The 17883-nt window shown below is 36.9% G+C and overlaps 1 protein-coding gene across 19 annotated transcripts in view; it reads left to right on the plus strand.

Moving 5' to 3' along the window:
* lrrc7 (leucine rich repeat containing 7) overlaps positions 1-17883 on the plus strand; it is a 178276-nt gene that overhangs the window by 133111 nt on the left and 27282 nt on the right. For 17 of the 19 annotated variants that reach the window (XM_044130270.1, XM_044130273.1, XM_044130272.1 and 14 more), the window contains 9 exons: positions 593-1090; positions 2992-3204; positions 3607-3835; positions 4855-5205; positions 6980-7225; positions 10429-10641; positions 12958-13125; positions 14167-14286; positions 14393-14597. In XM_044130270.1, coding sequence (XP_043986205.1) covers positions 593-1090; positions 2992-3204; positions 3607-3835; positions 4855-5205; positions 6980-7225; positions 10429-10641; positions 12958-13125; positions 14167-14286; positions 14393-14597 — 2243 coding nt within the window. The remainder of the gene's footprint in view (positions 1-592; positions 1091-2991; positions 3205-3606; positions 3836-4854; positions 5206-6979; positions 7226-10428; positions 10642-12957; positions 13126-14166; positions 14287-14392; positions 14598-17883) is intronic. The other 2 variants (XM_044130276.1, XM_044130283.1) reach the window with 1 other exon arrangement.

Here is a 17883-nt window from a genome sequence, read left to right on the forward strand (position 1 = left end):
TATACTTGTGTATTTTTATGGAGGACTGAGAAACTCTGCTTTGAGTCTTCAAAAATAAACATATGCAGATACAAAATGTGTGGGATCCCTGAAAATTTTAATTTTTGCATCTAATAATCCTCTGTGTAGTAATCAGATTTTTCTGGTGTTTGACCTTGAAAAGCTCCTGCACTAGAAACATTCGTCCTCTTAGTTTCTCCTTCTTTCTATCCCACTTTTACTTTATTTTTTTCAGCATCATATTAGTTATTTCACAAAGTCTGTTCAGATTTGTGATGCGTTGTTTGTTTTTTGTTTATTTGCCTGCATCCTCGTAAAACATATTTGTTTACAAAGATGCAAATGACAGCGAAAAGAGTTTGAAGGCACTTGCATTTGGCATCCATCCTCTTAGAAACATAATTACTCCAAACATGGTTCTTTGCCCAGTTGATGTTTAGGAGGAACATCAGAGATGGAGAGAAAGCTGTTCTGTTCCAAGTGCCAGTGGGTTGGACTGCACGGCACATGTTCATGATTGCACTGACTAAAGTATGAAACAGTTCAGTTTGTTCTCTTCATTACTAAATCCTAATACGTTTTATTTTCGTAGACTTGCACAGTCATTCCCAAAGCCTATTGACTCCAAGCCCCTGCTGTCTCAGAGAGAAACCCCTCCATCGGGAACGCTGCAGCAACGGGGAGATCGGCGTCCACTCAGCGAGCCTTTTGATTGGTCGGAGGCTCAGCACTATGACAACACGGGTTTTGACGCTGAGGAGTCGCCGATGGACCCGATGTCCTCTAATACAAGTCAGGGTAATCCGCCTCTGGGCTCCAAACCCCGCAGCCAGTCGGCTCATGGCCGCCGGCCCCTCCTCAGGCAAGATCGAATCGTAGGAGTCCCCTTGGAGCTGGATACCCAGACACTCCCCTACCACGGTAACCAGCGCTCCACCCCGGATAACGACCCACAATCTTCTTCCCAAAACCCCTGGCAGAATTGGACTAGGACGCCCAGCCCATTGGAGGACAGGACTGCTTTCCCCTCAAAGCTGGACCTGACGCCAACCTCAAGCCCCAATCCTGACCGCAAGGACATGGATTCAAGGTGAGCGACTGACAGTTAATAGACTTACAACTAATACTGGTTTAATGGTTTATTAGATTAAAATTTGTACCAATCGATGGTCTGACAACGTCTGCTTGGGCCAGGGTTTCTCAAACGTTTTCAAGTTGAGGAACCTATTTAATAACACTCACTGACCACCGAACTTGAAATTGCCCTGCAATAACACAACATATTAATATATACAACCTACAATGAAAATATTAGTTTCTTAACTCGCTTATTGTGTTTAAGTAAATGTGACTGGTCACTTACCAAACCAGGGCAAGTCGACTTGTTTTGAGTTATTTACAGATTCTGAAAGTGTGGATTTTAATCTTTCCAATAAATTCAAACACATCAAAATAAAAACAAATATAAAAGTGATCCACTCTATGAATTGTTTATCTGTTGTGTTTCAGCATTATAAGCAAGACAAGTTTTAAAAATCAAAGAAAATTTCTCACCAACTGAGACTTGAGTCCTACGGTTCACAGCGTTCAAAAGAATCAAATCCCTGGTGAACGACACATCAACACTCTCAGCACTTATGACTTCATCTGATAAGACAAGTGGTCGCTACACCCTCGTGTGCAGTAGGTGGCGGTATGCACCTTAAAGTTGCTTGCAATCCGCCATAATAGAAAAGAAAAAGAAGATAATCGATCCTGGCGTTGTTTTCTTTCCACCGGTATCTTCAGCTGTTCTTTTGAGTGACCGGTTTTAAGCCACTTATCCATTACTATTTTTAACTACAATATTTTTGTAAGCTAACTGTTGGCGTCGCACTTTCAGCACAGTTTGAGAAGGTTTGGCTTAGACCAGGGGTGGGCAGTCCTGGTCCTCGAGGGTCGGTCTCCTGCAACTTTTAGATGTATCTCTACTTCAACACACCTGAGCCAAATAACGAGGTCATTAGCAGGACTCTGGAGAACCTGACTGCACGTGGGAGGTGATTCAGCTGTTGGATTCAGGTATGTTGGACCAGGGAGACGTCTAAGAGTTGCAGGACACCGGCCCTCCAGGACCAGGATTGCCCACCCCTGGCTTAGACCTTATTTCAGTATTGTAGTTTGGCCGCCATCCAGAAGAGGGCGCCGCTCGTCATCCTTAAAGAAATATGGCGACGGAGTCACTGCATGACAGAACAGAGTAACAGTCCAAATGGAGTCCGGTGTGGGATGAAAGATAAACTTTATGCGGTTCTGTTTTGAAATATAAACACTCGACAAGCTCATTGAGTTTCACATTAATAGCGCTCATTCAGCCGAGCTTGGTGACGAAACAACTTCCACTTTAAAAAGGACGAGGGTCTGATTGCAGAAAAGCGGGAAAATGTAACATGATGGAAGAAAAACAGGATACCAACGAGCAAGGTAGATTTGTTTCCTTCTATATTCATCAAGTTTTTAAACATTTAATTCTTTTAATATTTTGCTTTTTTAATTCTACCAAAGGATCCTGTTTTGCTATTTATATAAATTAATTATTATTTGTATTACATTCACATTATTATAAATCAATAATGTGAAACCACAATTATCTGTTTGTCGAGTTATACAGCTAACACAAAATAATGTTAAAATATAATAATGTGCTTCTTTTTTTTTTAAATTCGGCATAATTTGATTAAATTTGATTTTTGTGAAATGTAAAGACAGTCGGCCCTTACCACAAGAGAAAAATTAGGTTTTTAAGTAAATGGCTGCTTAGTTGATCAAAAAATATTAGTCAAGTTTAGATTATCTCATTAATCAGTAGCTTACTATTATTGATCGAAAATAAACAGTTTGAATCGACTTCAATGACAAAAGGAACAGCAACTCAACACCTGGCAGGGGTTGTGCCTGTTTTGTTGTCTTTTTTTCTGTTTCTGTTATGATTTCCTGTGTTGTTATTTCCAGGCTGCAGCAGGGTCCCGGATCATGGCCCTATCACAACAGCCAGGGGGAGCAGATCAGGAAGGATCAGCTCACCGTCAGCGGGGGAAACAAGGTCACAGTGGTGATGAGTAAAAGCTCCGACCGACTTTCCCCCATGATGAAGGAGACCAGATCCAAGTTTAAGAAGTCCCAGAGCATTGATGAGATGGACATTGGCTCCTATAAAGTCTACAGGTCAGTTCAGTGCGCATGTTTAGTCTGTAAGTCAAGAGAGACTTCTAGAGATTCCCACAGTCAGTGATTTGTGTAAGTCTTTGGCCTCCTGATAACGATTTTAGACCATTCTGATTATGTTCATGGATAATATTCAAAATATTTCTTTATAGCCTTCCTACCATTAGTTGTAATTAAAATAATTTATTATTATTATTAACAGAGTAAACTTCCCACTGTATGTGTGAGAGAGAAGCCCAATTTTCACAAATATCTCCTTTTTGTTTTGAAATTATACTGAATGTAGATAAAGTTGAGTTTCTTTTTGTAGAAAAGATCTCTAACGTGATGCTTTCACGGATCAGAAAAAGATTGGATCTTTGAGTTTCTGATGTTGCCTTGTATTTTTGTCTTTCTGCCCAGTATTCCTGTGGAAAGCTACAGTGCATCCATTGAGCAGCAGACCAGTTTGGACCGCCCAGAGTTCCCCGGTTCCATGGAGCAGACCAGCATGTCGCGGTCCCAGTCGGCCCCCATGTTAGATGATGAGCTGGGCTTCCTAGGACACGGCGGCGGCAATCAGTCTGGACAAAATCAAAAACCTGCCATTCCTCACAAGGCCTATCATTTTGACCAGAACTACAACCCCCAGGTTAGAAATGCAAATATATATGTATAAAAAAAAATATGACATTGAAAAAAGACAAAATGAGAAAATGATGAGAAAATGTAGATACAGGTATGTTGTATGTTTTCATTTATGTGCAACATCCAGAAATGTTGCACATGTGCGCAACTCTGGAGGACAAAAAGTTGATTCTTTTACTTGCAACCCAGTTGACAAAATGAAATCTGGAGACGTAAATCAATAATTAAATCTTATTCATTTAGTGCAGTGCGCCACAAAGTGAACATAACACAGACAACTCAAAACTGAAGCTCTCTGTCGGTTTAACGCTACGCACAGGTCCGTTGCCATGGCAACTGACTGACGACAGCTCCACTAATGTGTCAGCACGTCAACGTTTTACACACAAACATGACATTCGTTCGATTACAATTTTATGCTTTCCGGATTGATGTTTAAGTAATCATCTGAACACAGAAGTGGTCGATTAGCTAATTTACACATACTGATAATCTGTCAGAGTTGCTGTGCGGGTTGCCGTTACTAAAAGAAAAATAACCAACTGAAGCAAAACACTCCGAATTCTGCAGCACGTCTACATGTTAAGATTGTCATAGTCAAGCTAGCATAACTGACGGACTTCTCTCTCCCTTGCTATTTCTTTTTTTTTAATAATAAAAAAAAAGTGAAATGTGACACCTTGGAGCTTGTCATCTAGTTATCAGATTGTGGGCAATTAGGAGGAAATCACCACATCTCTTTTTCCTATGGATGTAACACGTACAGTTAAGATTTAGCTCATAATGTTGACAAATTTACAGCTTAAACCAATGGTAGTCATCATTGCCAGGCAGGTTTTTCCCTCCAGAAGGAAGCTGAGGGGTGGTATGTCGTCACGTTGCAACGTAGTTCAAACTTTTTTTAAAGAAATGCAGCATTTTGGGGGTAAATTCAGATAATTCTCCAAAAACCAAGCTTAGTGTGTCAACAATAATGCCTGAAACCTTTCCACTGACTCATTGATTAACTTTCTACCCAATCAGGTGACCATAGATCGCAGGATCCCTCCTCCATTCCCCAACACACCAGATTATGTAAACCACTCCTCAAAGGCCATGGATTACTTGAGTCAACCGGGAAAGACGCTACCCAAAGAGCTTGTGAGTCCTCGGTACCGCGCGTATCCACCGCTGGAGATGTTTTCATTCCCCCAAGCCCCAATCAACCAGGACGGCTCGTCCAGCCAGCAGCAGCAAACTATCTCAACTCAGCGCTCCAGGCCAGGCTTTCTGAGGAGAGCCGACTCTCTGGTGAGCTCTACTGAGCTTGCCTTGTTTCGCAGAGTTCATGAAGCCCAGCAGGAGGCGCTACAGGAAGCTCAGTACAAGCATCAGGTATGAGCCAGTGAAAAAACAAAGAAAATAATGCCTCTTTAAAATTCATCGCATAACATATGCAACTTCAAAAATGTGTTTATATTAATCCACATAACGCATATTCTGCTATAAATATATGAAGGCAATTACAGTAATCAGAAACAAACCCGTTAATCTTGCTGTATTGAAGTATTTCTTTTAATTGAGTGATAGTAAATCCTTTCTGTTACGTTTTTATGACATTTTAATTATTACAGTTTTCTTTTATACTATTCATAAAGTGTGCGCTGCAAAAATCCAACATCTTACCAAGTAATTTTGGTCGAGTTTCTTTTTTTTTTTTTTTACATTCTTTATTTAAGATTATTATGAATCCAACACACATATATATATCCATGCATGCACTTACATAAAGAAAAACAAAAAACAAACAAACAAAAAAGAGGGGGGGGGGGTCTCAGCAAACATTTAAGTCCAATTTGGCAATTGACATTTCTTAGAGAGGTTCTCATGGACTCACAGGAAAGAGAGAGAGAGACATATAACACTTAGCATCTTTATCAGAGTGGCCATCCAAAGTGGGAAATAGCTGGGGTCCAAACACTCAGAAAATTGTCCATTTTTACATGAAGTTTTGCTGTTATCTTTTCCATTATGTACACATTCTTCAATCTTTCTTGCCGTTGTTGAAGGGTGGGAGGCAAAAGCTTGAGCCAAGACAAAGTTATAATTTTTCTTGCTACTAGTAGCAGAATCTGTAGTAACTGGACTTCCTTTTTCCCAATACCTTCTCCTGGGGTCAAACCCAGTATATAATGCAGTAGGTTCAGTGGTAACGTGAACTTGAGTATTTTTTTAATTTCTGTCTGAACCCCCTGCCAGAATGGAATCAGTACTGGGCTTTGGTCGAGTTTCTAATGCAGACATCATAGTATATTTGAAATAAGACAAACCAAATTTATAACAAGATGTTTCTCCTATTTTATAAGTGAAATAATCTGCCAGTGGCTCTTGGGCTTTTTCACCAATATTAAGAAATTACTGACTTAAAACAAGCTTTTTTTAATCTTGCTGAAAAGTTCCTTATAAGTTTTTGTTATTTTAAGTGTAGTAAAGTATTTGCACTAAATCAAAATTACTTTGCAAGATTTTGTGTTTTTACAGTGTATTTTGAGAAAATCAAGTCTTTCTTCTTTTAAGCTGTATTTCTGACCATTCCACTAAAAATATAATCACCTTTGTGTTTACACTCCTTCATTCCAATAGATTTAAAATACAGCAATAAAATAAAATGATTTAAATCATTGTGCACCAGATTAACAGAATGTACGTCTTTTGGCGGTTTGTAAAGTATGACAGTGTATGAAGGCCACTGCAGATTGGAAAAATGAGGAAATTTCTAATAGAAACCTCAGAAAGTTTCTAGAAAAAAATTGTGAGCTTGAAAAGTCAAAGATTTGTGAGAAAAAAATGTATTGACTTGATAAAACCCCTAAATCTGAAAAATTATTTGTAAGTTAGTTTTGTCTTATTTCAATTGTACTAATATATTTGCACTATAAACTAAACCAAAATTACTTGGTAAGATTTTGTGTTTTTGCAGTGTGCACCTGATATATGAAGATTTTATGTCTTACCAAAAGAGAAACCCATTTAAATTTGTGTAAACGGTGCAAAATGTGCACCTTCTTTCAGTTGTTTGATTTAATTTATACTTCTGATTTGCTACTATAGGTGCTGTGCATTGATTCTGATAAAAACAAACTAATATTATTTATTTGTTTGGACTCAGACTGACCCGCCTCATTACAGTCGGGCTCTTGTCTACTCGTCCCCCATGGAGCATTCTGCCCTCTCCAACATGTCTGACAACCAAAATCAGATGATGCACAACAAGAGAAATGGTCGCTACGACGACGACTACACCACTTACCAGGAGCAGAAGAAGCCCATGATTGGTTACCCGACCAAAAGTCTGACTCAGCGTCGCCCCCTGTCTGCTAGGAGCTACAGCACTGAAACGTACGGCGCATCTCAGGTAACGCAAAAAATGCGCTTTAGCAGCTTCTCTTTACCTCATAAGCTGAGTCAAATTCTGCATGATGAGTTCAATCCGCTGCACTGCGTGCAGAGATGAACAACAAACTGAAGATTTAATTCAATGCTGCTAATGTAGCTTCAGTAGCGCTAACGTTCTGCGTCTGTTGAGTTTTTAATAAGAGTCACAGAAGCTGTTGTGGTTGCTGGAGTTAATGGGACAAGATTGTCCCATTAACTCTGCGTAGACAACGCATTTGATACGGTTTGATGCATCGTGTAACCGGAAAAATACTACTACTACTAATAAAATTAAATAAAACCAGGGTGATGCATGACAACGAGGCGAGCGCAAAATCTCCTCACTGCGCTGAACCTGCATGATGAGGTTAGCGCTGGTTTGTTAACCACTAACGCTCCGGCCAACTGGGGCCATACATAAACTTTACAGGGAAAACATAACCAGACGCCGGGCAGCGTGTTGACATGTCAACGTCGCACATAATGCTTTGTTCACAAAGATAAATCATTCTCACCGCTCACTCAACGCACACCTCTGAATTCGCTACTAAAAGTTATTCCTGCGGATCATATTGCTGAGCAGCCAGAGCTAATGTGATGGGTTTAAACTCTTACCTTGAGTTCTCCAAAGAAACATAATTCCTCACAGGAAGTTGATGTAAATTTCCATACAGGTCAGCCTGTGTGCAGTTTGGGTGAAAGGAGGCGCGTGCGATCCACGCTGAGGTAAAGCAGCGGCAGCGCGCGAGGCCGCCAGGCTGATGACACACTGGGGGAAACCCTGGATGTAAACATGGATGGCTATTCATAAGATTAAGCAAAACACTCTTGAGACGAGAAACACTTTTTTATCTCCTTAGCATGCAGAATATTAGATCTTGTTTGGTGGTAATTAGTTGGAGTCGGCCTGTTGAAGCTTCCTTTCAGCCAGCTGACTGGCAGAATGTTGCAACAGATACAGGAGAGGCAACTTTAAACTAGTCAGAGAAAACACATTTTGTAGCATTTCGTTAGCTGGCTACTTGGCTAGCACTGGAATAAGAGCCCAAAAATATCTATTCCATCTTCCTTGAATTAGGTAATAATCTTGCAACTTTAATAAAATTTTATTTCTTTTGATGCTGTTCAGGTTCCTGAACTCCAGCATATGCAGTTGCTTGTAAGTGTAATAATTCCTGGAACATGCAGAGAGATGGCCTATTTTGGCAGAGAAGTTTAAGGATCTGGGATTACAACAGCTTCTTCCTTTAATCATCTCAGTTGGAGTGAGCAGAGCGAGGATGGCGCTCATTGCTGCTTCCTTGTTTTTAAGACTCACTCCTTTGTAAATAATCTCTTCAAGATATTCTGGGTTCGTTACAAGTCAGATGTTCCTAAAATACCCAGAGAGATGTGTCCGACAGCATACCTGATTAGATGGCGAAGCATTTCATCTGCTGCCGTTCAGCAGGAGAAAGTAGGGCACATGGTAGCTCCGTGGCTGTTTGCAAAACTCGAATTACATGTTTTTACTACAGCGCTCATTTTGTTTAAAGCTGCAGTATTTAGGTTTTATAAAAACTAATTTTTTACATATTTGTTGAAACTGTCATTGTGTCACGACAGTGAAAAAAATTCCAGCTCTTTTTTTCTTTATCCAGTGCTAACTAGAAACAACCAATCAGAGCCAGGAGGCGGGACTTAGCGCTGTGAATCAATTCTGTTTTTGAGAGCATTTTTACATATTGAAACATTTAGAATATATATACATAAAAAAAAAAAAAAACATTTTTCCATTGGAATGTGCATCTGGAATATGTAAACGCATTCCAGATGTGTTCAAGTACTTCTTCAATAACTGTTTTATTTATTTTGTTTGTATTATTGAACTATTGACTAATTAACTATTTGTATTGATTCCCAAAATCCTTACAATGACACTCTAATAGAAGAAATTAGGTAATTTACACCACGAAACTATAAAATTTCTAGATTAATTTAAGAATCTAGAAATTAATTCTTAAATTAATTTAAGAATTAAATTAATTCTTCTTAAATTAATTTAAGAATTAAATTAATTCTTCTTAAATTAAGAATTAATTTAAGAATTAAATTAATTCTTCTTAAATTAAGAATTAATTTAAGAAGAAATTAATTCTTCTTAAATTAATTCTAGAAAGTTTTTTTTAGAAAATTTCTGAGTTTGAGAAGCTGAACATCTCCCAGAAAAAAAACTCTGAAATTTTTTAGATTATTCTCAGAAATTTTCTAGAATAAAATATGGAAATGTTAAAGTTTCAAAAGTTAGAAATGTTTCTTTTTTCCTAAAAAAAAAAAAAAGTTGAGATTAATCGTGAAAAGTTTTTTATTACAATTTTTTGACTTTTTAAACGCACAAAAATGAAACATTTTGAGATTAATCTCAGAAATGTTCTAGAAAAAAATGGAAAATATCTTTTTCTAGCCATTCTCAACTTTTCAACCTTTAAAATTGTTTTGTTTTTTGTTTTTTTTGCTTGAAAACTTCTGAGATCTCCAGGCTGATTGCTGTTAATAGAAGATAGTAGGTTTGCACGATGCTTATCGCCATAAATCAGTTAAATGCATTATGAATGAAGGCAAACTGAATCATTTCCGTTTTTCTTTTTATGGTCCAGAAACTGAAGGACCAAAGTTTTCAGTCTGGTGTTTTGGACTCGACTTGCTCTGTTTTTCAAGGACGATTTTCTTCACAGAAACTTCATAATTCATTTTGTTGTTTCTGCTGTTTTGACCATTTATTGCCGATATTTAAAATGTCTTCCGGTTCCAGTGTTAAATATGCTTCAGAATTTAAAGGTTTGAAAAGGAGTCTCTGCATTATTACATCATTTCCTTTGTATTACTTGAAAATAATCTCAAAACAACAATATTATTGTTTATCGCAAAATCTTCTGGGGAAATTTATCATCCAACATAATGTGTTATTGCGACAGGGCTTGTTTGTACCGATTCCAGTTTTCTGGCTGATTACCAATATTTAAAAATCCAGACTAAATGTTTTATTTATTTACACTCTTTTCAGTCATATTCTAAAAAGTGTAAAACATTTGAAAGGTTTCTCTAGATGCTGAAAGTTTTGCATCTCTAGAAAACCATATTCTTTGTGACAGTTCCCTCCTCTGCACCCCGTCACTCTCTTCCCTACATGTTGGCGCCCCGCAGGCCCGGCCCGTGTCGGCTCGCCCCACCATGGCCGCCCTGCTGGAGAAGATGCCGCCCGACTACACCCTGGCCACCTGCCCCGAGAAACCGTCTGAGGACACCATCAAAGTGAGACCCGTCGTCCCGCAGAAACCCGAGGACATCACCTCCAAGATGCCCACCGACTGGAGGCAGCAACTCCTCAGGCACATCGAGGCCAAGCGGTTGGACCGGGTACGTCCACACGAAGCAGATCCGGTTCAGCAGAAAATGCGTTAACAGCACACACGTAAACACACAGCATTAAGAAGCCCCCTCTGTCTGTATCCGTGTAAGTCTGTGTTGTAAGGTTGACGAGATTCGTTTTCGGCTGCATGTGTCCACTCCACACTGTCGCTGTCAGCCTGGTCAGCCGCACACTCGCCGATGGATATGTGCTAGAAGAGTCACATTTCCTTACATTCAGTTCAGCAAAATCTCCATCCTACTGAGCAATCTGATCCCGCCTCATTTTATCCAAAGTGAAAAGTGACTGAAGTATGATGGCGCATTCGAGTCACTGTAGACAGAAAAATGGAGGAAATTTCCACCAAGAGAACTCAGATATTTGTTTTAAGGTTTTATTGGCTCTAGTGGCCTTTATGTGATAGTTAATTGACAGGAAGTTGGGTAATGAGAGAAGGGGGAAGGTCACCAGGCCGGGAATCAAACCTGCGACAGCCGCGTCGAGGACTAAGGCCTCCTTATGTGGGTTGTGCTTAACCCCTGCGCCTCAGATATTTTAAGATTAATCTCTAAAATCTTCTATAAAAACGATGAAATGTCTAAGTTTGAAAATTTGGTAGAAAAACAGACATTTTGAGACCTCAGAAATTTCCTGGAAAAAAGTTTTAAGTTTAAACACTTTTTCACTTTTGAAACTCAGAAATGTTTAGTTTTTTGTAGAAATTTATTTGAAATTAGTCTCAAAAGTTCAGATTTTTTTTCTCCAGGTTTAAAAAAAATTCAAAAATTTGCTAGAAAAAGCAAAAATTTTCAAATCATAATAAAAAAAAATTTAGGAAGAAAGTCAGAACATTTTTGACTTTAGGTGACAAATTTCCATGTTTCTTTTTCTTGATTTCTTTTTTTATTATTAATTTCAACATTTCAGATTTTTTTCTGTTTTAAAAGATGAACATTTGCAAGAATAAACAGAAATTTTGAGATTAATTAAAAAAAATTTCTTAGGAAAATGTCAAACGTTTTTGAAACTCAGATTTTTTTTTCTATAAATGTTTTGAGGTGAATCTCAAAATTTCAGGTTTTTTTTTTTTTAAAGTTTTTTGAAAAGTCAAACATTTGCTTGAAGCTCCTCCTACCCCCCCTACACCCCCCTACCCCCCAACAATTTTTAAACATTTTTCCCTTTTGAAACTCAGAAATGTCCATGTTTTGGTTTTTCTGTTGCTGTTTTTCTCTCTCTAAGATTTCAGAGAATAATCTGAAGATTTCAGAGCTTTTTCTTGGAAATGTTCAACTTTTCAAGCTCTGAAATTACAGTGGAGTTTTCTAGAAAATGTCTTTAATTAATCTAGAAATTTCTGGGTTTTGTTGTGGAAATTGCTCCTCTTTTTCTATCTAAAATTCAAAAAATTTTAGAAAAGAGATTTAATTTTAAATTGACAGAAAATTCCAATATATTGCTTCCTTTTATATGTTTTCACTTGTCTGAGAAATGTTGAGAAATCCTCTGAATCACAGACTTTCTCAGAGATGATATTTTTGAAGTGTACATTGCCTTCACATCTGTATACAGATGTTAGTAAAGTTGAAAACAATAACTCCCTGTACGAATATAAATATTTACTTTAAAATAATTTCTCTGTGGTACAGTTGAGGCCAAAATGATTCATACCACCCTGTTGTAGATCTAGATTCATTTGGGGAGGCATCTCTGAAAAGAAAACAGAACTGTGTAAAGTCAAAATATTGCAGTTTTGTTTACACTTTACCATAAAAATGGTATTTCACAAATCATTTATGTTATTCTCAATCATCTTTGGAAACGTATTCATTGGTAGTACACCAGTCCAATCCTTCTTATTATATTCTTATTATCCTTTTAAGGTTTTCCATTCTCCACTGATTTTTTTATTTCTTTTGGTCAAAATTAAAACGTGAAGATTCCTTTCAGACAGAAGCAGGAGAATTGGGCAAAACAAAAAGGTTAAGAAAGGTAGACATAACTCTTCTTTAGTCATACAAAAAACTACGTCTGGTTTTGATGATTTGTAACTTTTCCAGTAACATTTTAAAGCTCTTGGTTCAGCGTGTATAAAGTTGCTGGAGTGAACTGATCCACTTCCTGTTTTGTGTGTATTGACCAATCACTAGCTAACATTTTTCTGTGCTTTCAGCAACTCTGCACTGTTGTTGTTGTTGTTGTTTTTTTATATCAGTGTTTGTATATTTGTTTTGCTGTGGAGCTGTGCTGGCTCGCTGTGTTGGCTCCGCCCCCTTCCCCCCCGTCATTCACCCATGTCATGTGATGTTGTCTCCTCCAATCAGAGTGGTGTCCTAAAGCACAACACGCTCACCCTGGGCATGCTCTATCAGGGCGGGGGTCACGGCCAGGGGCGCAGCACCACTTTGAACTTTAACCTTTACAATAACACTAGGCATGAGCCCCCTGCTGGCCGCTGGCTGCCACTACCTCCGCCTCCGTCCGCCATCACTGTGAGTATCCTGATGAGGGAACTGAAACCCTGATTACAGTCACTGCATACATATGATCGCTAAAAGCTTTTGGGAGCTGCAGGCGATGGTCGTTTTAACCACGTTAAAGGTTCTCTGTTTGTTTTTTTTGACTGTTTATGTCACCGTTTAAACCTGCATGTTTTATCCAAACTACTAGAAGAGTCGCAGGAATTTTTTAAATAGGACTTGTATGAATCTAACATGATATTCCATAATCGTATTTGCGACTTATTAAAGTGGACTACATTTGCTGTGAAAAAATGCGGAAGAGGATTTGGGCTGCTGGGGGGAAAAAATCCAGACTGTTTTCTCAAATTTCTCGCTTTAAATTCAAAATTCTGACTTTACAAATTCTGCTTTTTTTGTCTAAAAATCTAAATTTTTGTCTCAGATTTGACTTTAGACTCCAAATTCTGACTTTTTTTTTTTTTTTTTTTTGAAAATTCTTTTTCTGAAAATATTTTGACTTTTAAAATCAAAATTCAGAATCTTTCTCAGAATTGACTTTAAAATCAGAATTCAGATTTTTTTTTTTTTCTTTCTCAAAATTCTGGCTTTATTCTCATAATTTTGACTTTTAATCTGATAAAATTAAAGTAACACTCTAATCTGTCTATTTGAGACCAGATTAGGACTGAAGTTAGCATCAGGTTTAAACAGTTTTAAACCTGTGTCAGTTTTACTCTACAGAAAAATGTACCAATAAATTTATGACTTCTGTGGAACTAGCATCTATGTTTCAATGAAAGAATCTCAAATTCTTTAAAGTTGCATCAAAGTACTTTAGTTAAAGTCTTATTTTTAAGGTATTTATAAAATAAATAAAATATCTGTTTAAGCTGAAGAGTAAAAAAAACCCAGACATGCTTTTTTTTGTGTCGGTAATTGACTGATTTTAGTTGGAAAGCATAATCTTCCAGCCTTATTAATCGTGTTAAAAAGTGTAATCTCTCCACTTGAAGCTCAGGATAATTACTGCTGTGAACCTTTTCAGTATTTTTCTGTCTCTCTATTTCTCAGACACCGTCTCAGCAGGCTGCAATGCTGGATAATGACCAGGAGGGGGTGACAGGGAGCAACCAGTGGGCTCCCTACTCACTCGGTCGAAGAGACGTTCCGCCTGAGAACCTCATGAAAAAGGTAACGGACCGATAAATCAGATATGAGAAATGTAAAACCTGATTTTAGGATACTGGCGAGTTGTGATTGTGAATTAATTGTCATTTTGTGGCGCTTGTTTCCGCAGGGCGGACATTCACACAACCCCTCCCATCAGTCGCACAACACCATGATCTCCACCTCCTCGTCCTCGGCCACGGCGCCGCACCGCGTCGTCGGGCAGCAGGTTTATGACGGGATGATGAACAAGGGGGGCCAATACCAGCAGGGAATGTCGCTGTCCGTGGTACCAGCAGGTGGTCCGGGCCAGTACCAAGGCAACGTCTCACAGGGTAAACGACAAAACTTCTCTCTATGTTATGCTTTAATGAGCTATATTTTACATTTAATGCCTTACAATGCTGCAAAAACATGAAATCATATCATTTTTTTTCTGGTTTCTACTACAAATATCTCACTGTACCTGAAATAAAACAAGTGCAGTGAGTAAAAGTAACTATTTGAGCTTATTTTAACTAAATAGTTCCTTAATATTGATGAAAAACTAGTAGATTACTTTTCTGATAACAAGGAAAAAATTTCTTGTTATAAGTGAATTAACCTGCCAGTAGAACAGGGACTTTTTCATCAATATTAAGAAATTATTTAGTTAAAATAAGCTCATTTTTATTGCTGAAAAGTTTTCAAGACATTTGCCTAAAATCAGCACTGCAAAAACACAAAATTTTTAATCTAGTTTCTATGGCAAATATCTTACGTGAAATCAGAGAAGTAACTTACAGCGAACATTTCAGCGAGCTAGAAGAGTTTGTTTAACGTGAATAATTCTTTAATACTGGTGAAAAAGTACGACTTCCTTTGGCAGATTAATTCAGTTAGAACAAGACATTTTACCCTCGTCATGAGTGAAAATATCTGCTAATAGGACTAGTACTTTTTCATCAATAATATGGAATTATTTAGTTAAAATAAGCTCAAAAAAGTTACTTGTAAGTAAGTTTTGTCTTTTTCCAAATGGACGACGATATTTGCTCTAGAAACTACATTAAAGTTACTTGGTTAGATTTTGTGTTTTGCAGTGAAAAGCATCAACGTCTTTTGACTTTTCTGACATTTTGTCATATTGTTGAAATATTTGTAATTTAGTGAATGCGACATGCTTCATATTTGTGATGTGGAAGGAAATTGAATAATATTTTAATAAGGAACGCATTAAGAAATCATGTTAAAAGTCCAACATTCTTCATATTTAAGTCAATAAGAACTCAATTGATTTCTTATAATCTTAAAGTCTTAAAAAAAGACTATAGTCCTATTTAAAAATAGAAAGACTATAGTCTTATTTAAAAATAGAAAGACTATAGTCTTATTTAAAAATAGAAAGACTATAGTCTTATTTAAAAATAGAAAGACTATAGTCTTATTTAAAAATAGAAAGACTATAGTCTTATTTAAAAATAGAAAGACTATAGTCTTTTTTAAAATAGAAAGACTATAGTCTTATTTAAAATAGAAAGACTATAGTCTTTCTTAAAAAAGTATGACTATAGTCTTATTTTAAAAGAAAGACTATAGTCTTTCTTAATAAAAGAAAGACTATAGTCTTATTTAAAAATAGAAAGACTATAGTCTTTCTTAAAAAAGAAAGACTATAGTTTTATTTAAAAAAGAAAGACTATAGTTTTATTTAAAATAGAAAGACTATAGTCTTATTTAAAAAAAGAAAGACTATAGTCTTATTTAAAAATAGAAAGACTATAGTCTTTCTTAAAAAAGAAAGACTATAGTTTTATTTAAAAAAGAAAGACTATAGTTTTATTTAAAATAGAAAGACTATAGTCTTTCTTAAAAAAAGAAAGACTATAGTGTGTCTTAAAAAAAGAAAGACTATAGTCTTATTTAAAAATAGAAAGACTATAGTCTTATTTAAAAATAGAAAGACTATAGTTTTATTTAAAATAGAAAGACTATAGTCTTATTTAAAAAAGAAAGACTATAGTTTTATTTAGAAAGACTATAGTCTTATTTAAAAAAAGAAAGACTATAGTCTTATTTAAAATAGAAAGACTATAGTCTTTCTTAAAAAAAGAAAGACTATAGTCTTATTTAAAAAAGAAAGACTATAGTTTTATTTAAAATAGAAAGACTATAGTCTTATTTAAAAATAGAAAGACTATAGTCTTTCTTAAAAAGAAACACTATAGTTTTTAATAGAAAGACTATAGTCATTTCCATTAAATCAGTGTACAAAGGTCTTCAAACAAAAGCATCGCAATAGTTTATTTGAGAAATAGAAAGACTATAAATCTTGTTATTGTGACAGAAAGACCTATGTGTATGTATTTAAAGTATGTTAGGATATAGTTCTTATTTAAAAAAGAACAAGACTAATAGTTTCCTATATCATATTATAGACATATTATATACATATATATAATATATATATATACTCATATATAACATAATATTAATGCTATATAAAAATATTTGGGAGCCCTGTGCTACTTGGGATCAGAGAGAACTTAATTTGAGACACTTTCTGAGATCTTTTTGATTGAGGAGTCCATCCATCCATTTTCTTACCCTCTTGTCCCTTAATAGGTTCAATGGTGCAACCATCCATTACCAAAATCTCCGGACTGAGAGGCAGGTTCAGCGCCTGGAGACAGGTCGCCAGTCTGCATAGGGCAAGAACATGCACAACTGCATTCACACACACACTCACACCTAGGGAGAATTTAGAGAACCAATTAACCTGACAGTCAGTTTTTGGACAGGGAGGAAGCCGGAGAACCCGGAGAGAACCCACCATGCACAAAAAAGGGAGACAACCTCCTAATCCATGCAGGAGGATGTTCAGCATTAGAATCAAATTGCTAAACCTTCTCAACAAGGCAAATAAGCTCTATCAACCACTGTGCAGCCCTTAACAAAAGAGTGATACAACTTAAAAAAAGAGAACCTGCTAACATGAATTAATTATTGAGGATGTTCAGCATTAGAATAAATTGCTAAAGAGAATCAATAAAAATAAATTTTCTTCAATCACAGTTCACCATTACTGTAAAATGAATCTTTTGGACTGAGGGACACAGCCGAGCGAGAATCAGAAATGATATATCATGATACAAACAGAAATGCAAACTGCATTCAGAAAGGACAAGGATCAGTGGCAGGATTAGTGGCATCAGGCAGCATGAGGGGCGCCAGTGGCAGCATGAGGGGCATCAATAAAAGGACAGCCATGACAGGACAAAGGACAGCCATGGAAGGATGAGCAACAGTAGCAGCATGAGGGGCATCAGTGGCAGGACAAAAACAGCTATGACAAAAATGAGGGGCAGCCATTCATGAGGGGCAGCCATTACCAAAATCTGGGCAGGACAAACAACAGTGGCAGGAGGAACCTGCTAACATGAAATTAATTATTCTTTTTAAAAAAAGAAAACAGGACAATAATTGAAGAGAAGCATAAAGGACAACATGTCAGGATGAACAGTTCACCATACTGTAAATGAACAGCCTGGCAGGACGAGGGACAGCATGGCAGGATGAGGCAGCTGGGTAGAGAGAATGAAATGATATATCATGATGAACTTTTAAAATGTCTCTTTGTTG

The sequence above is a fragment of the Gambusia affinis genome, linkage group LG10, assembly GCF_019740435.1.
Source record: "Gambusia affinis linkage group LG10, SWU_Gaff_1.0, whole genome shotgun sequence".
Taxonomy (NCBI): Eukaryota; Metazoa; Chordata; class Actinopteri; order Cyprinodontiformes; family Poeciliidae; genus Gambusia; species Gambusia affinis.